General features: G+C 42.9%; 1 protein-coding gene across 2 annotated transcripts; it reads right to left on the bottom strand.

Annotated features, from left to right (window-relative positions):
• Positions 1-42: 42 nt before the first annotated feature.
• On the bottom strand, positions 43-9,022 carry LOC308122571 (small conductance calcium-activated potassium channel protein 2-like). Of its 2 annotated transcripts, none has more exons than XM_080484443.1 (10): positions 8,303-9,022; positions 7,299-8,178; positions 6,947-7,042; positions 6,361-6,648; positions 5,623-5,744; positions 4,557-4,698; positions 4,353-4,463; positions 2,978-3,105; positions 1,460-1,529; positions 43-1,352 (listed from the first exon to the last, which is right to left on the bottom strand). In XM_080484443.1, exons 2-10 carry the CDS (start codon positions 8,157-8,159, stop codon positions 1,122-1,124), a joined length of 2,049 nt encoding a protein of 682 aa, XP_080340569.1. In that variant the 5' UTR covers positions 8,160-8,178; positions 8,303-9,022; the 3' UTR covers positions 43-1,121. The 2 variants fall into 2 exon arrangements, with proteins under 2 accessions (XP_080340569.1, XP_080340570.1); XM_080484444.1 differs by having other exon boundaries at positions 43-1,346.
• Between the last annotated feature and the right edge of the window lie 2,436 nt (positions 9,023-11,458).

Here is an 11,458-nt window from a genome sequence, read left to right as displayed (position 1 = left end):
CTTTGTGTCTGGTGTTTCTGCAGGAAAGGTTTGAAGAAGGAATGAAGTTTTGTCACATTTATTACAAAGTACTGCAGGTTCATCTTAATTGTACAATACACTGTTCATTCACTTTTTATTACACAATCAGAAGAAGTGCCAGTGAAACGCTTTCCAAAAAGTTTCAGGCTCTTTTAGTACTGACGAATAAAAGTCAATTTGCTCATAAATTTGGCTGAAAGTGAAAATGATTGGACAATTTATAAAATATGTTTAAAACATGTCGATACAACCATGAGGATTTCAAAGTGGTCAGAGCAGTGATCAAAACATGCCCTCTGTAAGTGTTTCAGTGCAAAGACATAAAAGTATCATGGGAAATGTACCTATAACTAAAAATTCCTTAAACTTGAACTTTGCTTTGGTTTTTTAGAGGAAAACTAAATGTTTAACATTATGCCGTCCCACAACACTTCTAAGAGCACCAACCCTCCTATCCTTAGTATTTCTCTCATTCTTGAGCTGTGGAACATTTTCTAATAACAAACACCTGATTTTTAACCGGAGATACATTGAACTTAACTCGTGCTGAATTTTGCAAATCAGCTGAGGGATCCAGAAGCCTCTGACTCCGTGTTTGTCTCCAGACTAATGTTTGCAACAACCCGTCCTCTCCTTCAGGGGACGAGAATTATGTTATTGCATGTTTGAATAAATTCACCCTCACAGTTTGGCCTTGACGCCGATGCATCTTCTCCAGCAATAAATAATGTGACTGTATTTTATCGCCTCACTGACCACAGAAGTTCATTTTATTGACTTCATGTACATTTTTCCTTTGTGATTTGAACACTTTGGAAATCCCGCAGTTCCACACCTGGGCAGGTTTGATTTGTGTTTGACCCCCTTGACCTGAAGCCAAACGTGCAAATTTTGTGAGTCGATGTGGGAAAACCATTAAAAGTAAGTTAACACTACTACAATTTGGTTTCAGCTACAGTAAAGAAAAAAAAAACATGATTACTTATTTAAATACACTTTTTACAGACATGTGTACAGACTCCAGTCACGTTACTGACTGTTACCTCCTGCAGGAGAAGCTGGAGGAGCCTCCTCCTCCTCCTCCTCCTCCTCCTGCTGCTCTACCCGTCTCCTCCACTGGTGCTGGCGGCCTCAGTCTTCTCCTCCCTCTCCCTCAGCAGGTGTCGGATGGAGGAGTTCTGCGTGGACAGGGTGCTGGAGAGCAGCGGCATCAGGCTCCTGAAGCCCTCCCTCAGCTCCTCCACGTGCTTCTCCAGGCTGTGGATGTGTGAGTCCAGCTCGCCGCGGCAGCCCTGCACCTCGTACAGCACGTCGTACATCAGGTTCTGCATCTGGGCCAGAGCGGGGGGGGGCAGAGAGGAGAGCGGACCGGGGGCGTCAGCAGGCCCATGGTCGACGGTAAAAAGCCACGTCGGGTGCAAAGTGGTGCCTCTCTCACCTTGTTGAGATCCACGAGTGAGTTTCCCTGGTCGATGAGAATCCTCTTCTCCATCTTCATCCTGCGCAGCCTGAACATTATTTACATTTAGAACTTTTTCTGCCATTGAATGAGACATCCAGATTTATATACAAAGACAAAACTGGATTGAACAGAAACAAGAGGGAAGAGGAAATGCCGTCAGGAGAAGCAAACCACAAAACACTAAAGAAAAAAAACCATTTAAAGTTATTAGATTAAGTCTTTTAACTACATTACTGATTATGAACTGTTTCCTGACTACAATGTAATTTGTGTTTATCCTACCAAACTGTATGAGTGCCTCTTCCACGAACACAGTGTATATTATGCCAAAATATCATAATGAAATGATTTTTTCTCAGAAAGCCTATACATTTTTAGTGAAACATGTGGCCTCGAGGAAGGCGCACAGAAAAAGAAAAAGCACTAAAAGGTTATTGAATTGCAGATTGAGTAGAGATGGGCCAATAATGTATAAAACAATATCTTTATAAGGTTATGGCAGCAAAGCTCCCGAGTGCTACAGTGCCACTTCAGCATTTCACTTGAACACAATAAATTCACCCTTTTTCTGAGCAGTTTTAGAAGTTGCACAACCTGACCGTAAATTTTCAGAGACGAGTGTCGCCAAGAGTATAAAGCAGCGCGGAGAGTCACAACCTGAACCACTCTTAGAAAATGTAGTGACTCGGTTGAACATTTCTTTTATTGGCGAGATATTAAATTTAATTAAATTGGCCTGACTTTGGAGGTCGGCCATTTAATTTACGTTTTGCTTTAGATGACCAGCAACTTCAGGGAAAATTCTAAGTCCAGCTCACTCAGAGAGAAACTTCCTTTCAAGAAGGATATCGTATCGCATCACATCGTATCGTATCGTAGCATACCGTAGCGTATCGTACCGTAGCGTATCGTAGCGTATCATATCGCATCGTATCGCATCGCATCGTATCGTATCGTATCGTATCGTATCGTATCGTATCGTATCGTATCGTATCGTATCGTATCGCATCGCATCGTATCGCATCGTATCGTATCGCATCGCATCGCATCGCATCGCATCGTATCGTATCGCATCGTATCGCATCGTATCGTATCGTATCGTATCGTATCGTATCGTATCGCATCGTATCGTATCGTATCGCATCGTATCGTATCGTATCGTATCGTACCTTCATAATACATACCACATGATAGTAAAAGGTGTATAAAATGTAACTAGACCTCACAATTTAACTTACCCTGTAAAATGTTTTTTATATTTTCATTCAGCTGTTTTATATTTCTTGACCTTTTCACTGCTGCTCATGTGAATTTCCCCCATGGCAGGACGAGCGTCGCATTATATTGTATCCCATCAGATCACTGTAAACATTCTCTATCATCCATTTTGCTGTTGCTTTTCCTCGTGTTTCTGGATAAACATGCACTTGAGGCGTTGATTGATTCCCGCTGAGTGTGTCTGTCACATGCGAGGAGTCAGTGTCAGTGTCTTACTCGTGGATGGCCAGGAGGAGCTTGCGCTGGTGCATGCGGACTCTGGCGTTGTCTTTCTCTCTTTCCAGCTTTGTGTGCTTGTAGATGAGCCAGGTCTCCCTCAGCACATTTGCAGCAGCAATTTTTATCTAGTAAAGAGAAAATCGTTCGGAGGGTTATTGCATGTTTTATGCACATAACCTCAAAGGGCTCTTATTTACTGCACGGCCTGGATAGCACCCACCGACTGTGTAAATCCCAATGCAGCTACTCTCCCCCATAATTAAGATTCATTTCTAATATAAGAAATACTTCTGTTGATGGGGGAGACACATTTACTTGTAAATATTTTTCCAATCAGTGCAAGTGGTGTTGAACAGGAAAATTTGTCACCAATCACAGTTAAAACATGAAATGTACACAATCTGCTGGAAAATTAAGCTCCATCTCTCTATATCACTTTATATAACCCCCTTTATATAAAACCCTCCGGTCACAAACGTACCTCTATGAAACTAGGCCATCACTTCCCTAAATATCAGTTATTCAGCCCTAATTTCATATTTTAACCTGTTTTCTGGGGGATTTCTGTTGTCAGTGCTGAATTTCCTGCTAATTATAATCACTGCATGCAGTGAAATACGATTCTGTGACGTGTGAATCTTCACTTGTTATCCAGAGTTAAAGAGACACAAAACAACCAGAGAGCATTGAGATATTTGACATGATTGCTTCTTGATGCTTGATGGAATTATATCGGTGGACAGTAGGACTCTGTAATGTTAAAGCTTTAATGTGAAATAAATCCAATCTTTTTCACCTGAAATTGTAAAATATGTGTGTTTTTGTTTTAGATTTTCCAACTGATTTATTTTTTTTTTTTTAATATTCTGTAAAAATTCCTTTAGAATTGAAATGACCAAGTATTCTAATTACTCTGATAGTTGTTTGTTGCTACGGCTTTCTGATTTTGTGTCCTGTTAATTTTATTACTATTATAATTTTTTAAGTTTCAGTCATTTTATGTAACTTTGTGAATAATTTCACTCACATTGTTCATCTCTATTATATGGTCAATCTGTGGTCGTTTTGTGTCTCTTCTTGGTTTCTTTTGCATGTTTATGTGCAGAATTAGTAGAGGTGGTGTATAAGTTCAGTTATTTTGCATCCAGTCGGTCTGTGCCACTCATTTGCTTTGCACATTTTCTCTCAGTTTGTGGGTTCGACTTTGTCATCATCGTTTGTTGTCATGCAATCAACTGTGTATATTTCAGATTATGTTTTGGTCATTTTGTTTCGTTATGCAGGTTCGACGCATTCAGTGTCACAAGAGAGTATTTTCACTGTGAAGCAACACAATACGGTGCAGTATAAATACATTATTATTATTATTTACCCTCTTGGAGATATGTGAGTCCATCATGAAGTTGTGGACGTGTTTCTCCGCCCTCGTTAACTCCAGTTTCCTGGCAACCACCGCCACCACCAAAACTGTGCAGCCCGCTCCCTGCAAGAGTCGTCATCAGATGTTTAATCCGCGAGTCGGATTCACAACCTCAGCTAATCTCACTTGTTCCAGAGTATCAGCTCTCGGTTTCACCATGATCCCGGTGAGGAGGCAGATGCTGCGTCCGCAGTAGGTGTGAGGGACGACGTCTCCATAACCGATGGACAAGAAGGTGACAGAAACCATCCACAGGGCCTCCATGTAGTTACTGCTCAGGTCCCTGTAGTTGTGGTGTCTGCAGGGGCAAACCCACTGTTTTAGACATGGAGATTCAAGTAATTTTATGTGACATTAATCTTGGTCTCAAATGGTGCAGTGTGTTTGATTTATAGAAAATAAGCTGTGAAATTTTACTTTGCTCACCTTACTTATTCCAAAAGTGAAAGAGAAGCTATGGTGGCCCATGTTAAAGGTTGTCTTCAGAAACCAACTTTGGTTTTTTCTGTCCTGAGTCACTTAATGGAGCATGTCTTCTACACGTATTAGGACTAAAACTCTCCTTGTAGATGGGAGGAGCTCAATGTTTGAAAAGTAACACAGACACAACAATTCTGACTTTATCTACACAAAATACAGTTTTCTATTCTGCTTATTGATTCTCTCTCAATGTTAAACATTGTTTTGGTTTTTTTATGCAAATCATGATTGTTGATGTCTGTTATTTTCTTTAACGTCTATGTTGTAAGTTTGGACCGTTTTACTTTCAATTAAGTGACTTTGTGAAATCAATTATTATCTATTTTTAACATTTAATGTAAAATCCATGTGCGTGTGCACAAACCTTTACTTTGGATGACATAAAAGCAAGATGCAATTCATACTTTGGTGTTAGAGATATAATTATTTTATAATCCACGGCATTACTTATACAATCACGTCTCCATGTGCTTTTGTGGTAGTCATCCATTTTCTTAAAAAAAAAGCTATGTTTTAAATGTCTGTTTTGTCTTTACCTTTGAAAAGCATACGCAGTTAACAATACCAATAGGTATATCCTATAATGCTGACATATTACAAATATGTCAAGATTAGATATCATTTTGACTGTATTTTATTTGTTCAATGTAGAAATATTAAACCAAAAATGCCATAAGTTTGAATATGATCAAAGAAATATCAACGAGGGCTAGAAAACGACTGCAGCCATGATATCTCATACCTCTCACAAACATGTAAACCCCACGCTGCCACGATCCACAGAGAAACACTGAAAATCATGAGCACTGTCCCCGGGTAGGTGGTCATCAGTGTTTTCCCAACGAACCGCGTGTTGAAGTGTATCTGAAGATCACAGGTTGGGGACATACGTCATGATTTTGGTTGTATTGGCCTACTTAGGACAACTATTTAGGATAGCACCTGTCAGATTATGACTACGTAATAGATGGAGGACATGAGGGATAGAAAACTTGTTCTCAATCTGGCTTGATACATGGATAGTAGGTTCGGTATTATGGAGGCGGAGGGGGGTGGGGGTGGCAGAGGTCATTTTCATCACTCTTAAATAGCAGTGGCAAGGGAAGGGATTAGCCAGGTGCGTAAAGGGAAACTAGTGAGGAACGTCATCAACATGTAAACCACTGGGGGTTCATGGGAACAGAACTGTGATAATCACACCTCGAGTGTCACACCTTTACAGACCTCTCGGCCCACCTAGACACGAAACATAAAAACACGTGCATTAAATGTTCATTAAAGAAGCACCGCCTAAATTACTGTCCATAATTTAGACTGAATTTCTCATAAATGGTCGCTCACAGGAGGTTACTTCTTGCTGCCACACTTAAGTTTGGGTATGCAGAACCTCAATTTTCTAGTTTTATAGTGTTATGAGGGCTATCCAAGCTAGTTAAGCCCAAGGCCGGATTGTGAAGGGAGCTGGTGGGTGGCCTCCCACCTTGTTCAGCGCTCCGATGCTGCGGGAGGCGGTGTCTGTGAAGAGGCGGCTGTGCAGCATCATGGCCCGGCCCAGCAGGTACAGCCTCAGGAACATGGGCAGGGCCAAGACGATCTCCAGCTCGGTCTCCGACAGGGTCAGGCGGGTTTTGGTCTGCTGGAAGTACGCCATCAGACCCACTGGGTAAGGATGGATGGCCACTGCAACCAGTTCCAGTATTATCAGAGCAAAGCGGTCGGTCGTCATGGCAATGCGCCAATCCTCGGCTCCAATGTCATGAACGTAGAGCTACGAGAGGAAAAAATACACATTTTTGGCTTTTTCTTTGATTTTCTTTCCGACGTCCTGACAATGCTGTTAGCGAGTCATAAAACGAGTGCTCGAACCTTGAAATTAAAACTCAACACAACTGAGTCTGAAAAAGGAAAAATGGAACTAAAAACTGTTTCTACAAGCAATTTCTTTGAGCCGGGGCGCGATAACGTTTTGCCTCAGATTGCAAGACACGTATAAATCGGAGAGAAGGTCACTGGAGGAGGACTTGCGTAAAGAACACAGATTACATAATGAAGAGGGGATAAGTTACCTGCACCTCACAGCAGTGGTACGCTATGATGAGGCCGAGCAGGAGAAGTGTGGAAAAACTGATGACCGACTTGATCACGAGGGAATAGATGGAGCTCTGCAGCACACAAACATTACATCATTGTGAGTTGATGACTGGCATGACAAAGCTGTATGAAAGATCTATCAAATGGCATGAGAAATTCTATGTAATCCGATAATCTCATCCACATCTATGCATGTAATCCATGGACATGATATAATGTACATGATCCAACAGGTTTCTGATGACAAGGATAAACAATCGTTGTCTTGTGAACTTTTTTCATAGGGTTTGTGACCGTGTTCGACCGGTCCTCTCCTCACTTTCTCACCTTGCTGTAGACGCTCCAAGAGAGCTCCGTCTCCAACACCATCATGACCACTCCGAAGAGCCCCACCGTCAGGGCGCAGTCGTTCAGCTGCTGCCTCCTCAGAAACAACGACCTCCTGTGGTGGAGGCGCCAGCCGATGTTGTGGGTCCTCGAGTACGAGTCGTCCTTTGCATTGGGCTTGCGTTTCGGGCTGTGCTGTGGACTGGCACTGGGGCTCCGACTGGGGCACTCGGCTCCCGGCAGCAGGCCTTTGATCGCGCAGCGTTCCTGCTGTTGATAAGCCTCCGCCTGCTGGTGGAGGCTGTCGTCCCTGCTGGTGATGATTATCTCCGGGAGACTCTGGCGGTCTTGCATTTCCAGAGAAACCCGGCTTGACCTGTGTCGTCCTCGGCCATCAGCATCTCTGACATCTAGATGCGACCTGCAGGGACCCTTGAAAGGCGACCCGCAAGACGACATGGGCACGTCAGTGAAAGATGTGACCTTCTCCTGCAGTCTGTGAGGGCCTGCGTTTTTAACTTTGCCCTGGTGATTTCGCTCCTTGTGTGCCGGGTTCTGTCTCGCCCCCCCTGATCTTTTGTCACATTTCCTCTCTTTGCCCTTGGGTTTGTCCGCTCTCCTGTTGGAGCGAGGAGAAGCCGTGACATAAAGGTGGCCGTTGTACAGCGGCGTGGTCGCCAAGGCCTGCGTTCTGTCCAGCCAGACCGTATGATCGGCCGGTGCTTGCACTGTGTGGTGGATCCCGCATTGTGGCGCACAAGACTGCGGCGGAGGGACCATTCTTGGTGGGAGGAGGGGGCGGTGGTCCTCCACGTCGTCTCCATCCACCACGGACAGGTTCATAGACGGGGAGTGCTCCATGGCGAGAGGGCTCGGCGTTCTTTCAGAGTGGTTGAAGCGAGGATGGCAGGGGACAGAGAGACGACAACGTTAGACCAAACAAAAACAAGTGAACAGATGGCAACAGCACTGTGAGGGAAGACTGAGGCGGAAGTTTTACTCACGAGAAGCTTAGTGATCAGAGATTTCCGAAATGTCTCTTTTGCATTTTACGTTTGCGTATGCTCAGCTGAATCTGTTTTGTTCTCTCACGTCTCATCCAGGTCTTGTTTGAATGAACAGTCAGTACTTAGGCTTCCTCCCACATGGGTTTATGTTCTTACCTTTTTGTTCAGGTTCTTGAGTCTACTATGAACATGAGGAAAGAGTCTTATTTTTTAGTCAGACAGCAGTTCTGTCCTGTAATTCTCCCGCCTGCTTTAGAATTCAATCCTATCGTCCTGACGATCACATCTGCCCAATTCTGAGGAGATCCTCAAGTAAAATCCTTCTGCCGCTTGAAAAGCCTTAAACACATTGCTCCCATTGAGAACATAAAAGCAGGGCTGCGTCTCACAAAAACATGCGATGTGTTCAGATCAAAATATTCCCAACGTCCGCACTCTGTAAGTAAGAACTTTCCTGCAATCCATTAGCAGCTTCGGCATCACAGCAGAGCTCCTCCCATCGATTCCAGCAGAGGTTATGAACTTTTCCCGCACGTGACGACATATGAAGCAAATACCCACGGATATCCATTACATTTTCAGGCATTTATTCCCTGTTTGGCTTTGTTTTCTGCTTTATCTTGTATCGCCATCATGGTATCTTCCTTAAAGCTGGCGGGGCTTAATGACTGCAAAGACTTTAAGTTGCAGATGTTACAGAGAGCAAAGGCAAAGACCGAATCATCTGTCAGCGTTTTTTTTTTTTATCTGGGATTGGCAGATTTCATCCTCCGTGTGTGTGTGTGTGTGTGTGTGTGTGTGTGTGTGTGTGTGTGTGTGTGTGTGTGTGTGTGTGTGTGGGTGTGTGTGTGTGTGTGTGTGTGTGTGTGTGGGTGGGTGCATTTCCTGACAAATGGGTGGCCTGATGTTAAAAATCAGCCTCAAATTAATTTGAAAAGTTTGACATGAATTGCTGTTGTATTGGATTTCATTTCTAATTCCGTCGGTTGGTGCCTTTACAGCCTTCACAGAGCTCCAAGTCGGTTATACAAACTTTTTATTTCTAATAAATCCAATCTTCACGAGAGAATAATAGTCCTCGATATCAATGCAGCAGATTAGTGTTGAAGATTAATCAAGTGAGACAGCGATCTGATACTTATGAGCTTATGAAATATGAAATATGTCACCCTTGAATCGAACAATATGCACAAAGCAGAGTGGCGTATTAAGCATTAAAGTCATAACAATGACATTCAAGCATCATTTATTTATCTAAATCCTGGTGACAGATGGGTCCACAGATAATAGAGCGAGGCCCAAGGAGCAAAGGGTGGGCGGAGCACATCCGGATAGTAGCAGGATAAAGAACGGCATTATCTAATCTGAAGACAACATGTATTTAAGGATAGATAGAGGGTGAAGGAGGTGAAGGGGGGTTGCGATGCTGGTGGGGAGCTGAGGCAGTGAATGAGTACAGGTGGAGGAGCTGAAACATGGTGCTGGTCTGACCATTCATTCGAATTTTTACTTCCTCTGGCTTCCCTCCAGATGTTAAATAGATTAATTATGCTAAAACTACTCCATGCTGCTCTGGGACTTCGCCAGATGCTACTGTTTGGATTTTTTATTTATTTTTTATTTTTTGCCTTGATATTACACAGGAAGAGGGCCTTCCCAACTCTTTGTGTCTCAGTGCGTGACTGTCAATACTAAAACTCCTCTGTTGGTAAATACAGACCCTCCCACACAGAGGAGTAGAGGACAAGTTACCGAAATATGAACATTTGATTTACTGAACTGACGTAACAGTGGTGTGTGACTCCCTCGACTCCGCTTATCATGGGGGCTACTAATGTTCTCCAATGATGACGTCCTTTAAAGAACAAGATGCTGAAAGGATATATGCACATCTGCAAGGACTCAAATTAATTCAAGCCTCCTGCCAAGTGTTTGTAAATCCTTGCTGCTGCGGCTGGTAGCTAAGCATGTCAATTCTGGGCTCTGTGGCCGGTCGCCAGCGCGGCTTCAATTAGTCTTCTCTGCTGCAAATCATCCTCTGGCTGTGAGGAAAGTGAAATTAAACGGGGATATTCTGAGTGGACTAATTGCTGCGGCTGGTAAATGGCAAATCCCCTTCGTGCTCTGAATCTTCACTGCGTGCCCGTCCGTCTTCTGGTGAGGATATTAATTGCTTTGGTGAGATCTGTTGGTAAACATTTGTCAAACGATAAACAAGAACAGCTTAAAGGTCAAGATCAGGATAAATGAATAGTTTGAGACTTTGGGAGCCATGCTGATGTAATTCATTGGGTAATAACACGAGAGGACATGAAAAAACCCAAATATACACGCCTGAAAGTAAATATTGGGTCAAATAGGTTTTATTAAAAGTGAATGGACATAAAATATTCAGAGTTTTGTAAACCAGTGGTAATGTGGGAAATATATATTCTCTGTGCGACAGGAAACTAGTGTGAACTAGAAACCAAACTACAGTAATTGGTTGAATTTTTGGGGGATTTTATTTTGGATTACCTGTAGGTGTCTGATAGATTTAATTTAATAAAGGAAGACCAGCTATACTGCAGTCAAATAAACTCAATAGTCTTCAGTACTCTTGCTATTTTCTTCAACTGATATGTTTTAATATGGTTGCTCAGAAGCAGATCAGAGTTGATTCACTCATTGTTTTTTTTAGACTGTAGTTTCCTGATGAAAGAGTAATATAGATCTTTATGTTATCTGCATAGTTATGATAGCACATTATGTCATTATCTAAAATCTGAGCCAGTGGGAGCATGTCAATGTAAACTGAAGTGGACCGAGGATGGAGCCTTGAGGAGTTCCACATGTATTTTTGTTAAGCCCAGCCTTGAAAGTCCCTGTGTTTTAGACAGGTTTTAAACCAGTTTGGTGCTGCGTCAGAGACGTCCACCCAATGCGGCCGTCTGTCTAGCGAAACGTCTTGATCAACAGTGTCAAATGCAGCAGGCGTCTGTGTTCAGACGCTGGGAAAAGGCTGAACACAGTGGTCAGCCTGACGAACAGAAACCAGCAGAAACGTCCTTAAATGGGCCCCTTATTCCAAACCTGTACATGTTCAAGGCCTGTAACCTTTAACTTGTGCCCTATTGCATACTAAGTTGAGTCAATAGTTCAACTTCAACAATA

The sequence above is a fragment of the Lipophrys pholis genome (assembly GCF_963383615.2).
Source record: "Lipophrys pholis genome assembly, chromosome: 17".
In the NCBI taxonomy this organism is placed as follows: domain Eukaryota; kingdom Metazoa; phylum Chordata; class Actinopteri; order Blenniiformes; family Blenniidae; genus Lipophrys; species Lipophrys pholis.
The sequence above is the reverse complement of the archived record's forward strand: the minus strand, read 5'-3'. Positions and strand labels throughout refer to the sequence as shown.

Bases quoted from the DNA above. Each gene is read 5' to 3' on its own strand.
- LOC308122571 (XM_080484443.1), bottom strand. From the start codon at position 8,159: ATGGAGCACTCCCCGTCTATGAACCTGTCCGTGGTGGATGGAGACGAC. The intron at 6,649-6,946 runs GTAACTTATCCC...TTCCTCTCGTAG, and splicing joins ACCACTGCTGTGAGGTGCAG to CTCTACGTTCATGACATTGG. The intron at 1,353-1,459 runs GTGAGAGAGGCA...GCTCTGGCCCAG, and splicing joins CACTCGTGGATCTCAACAAG to ATGCAGAACCTGATGTACGA.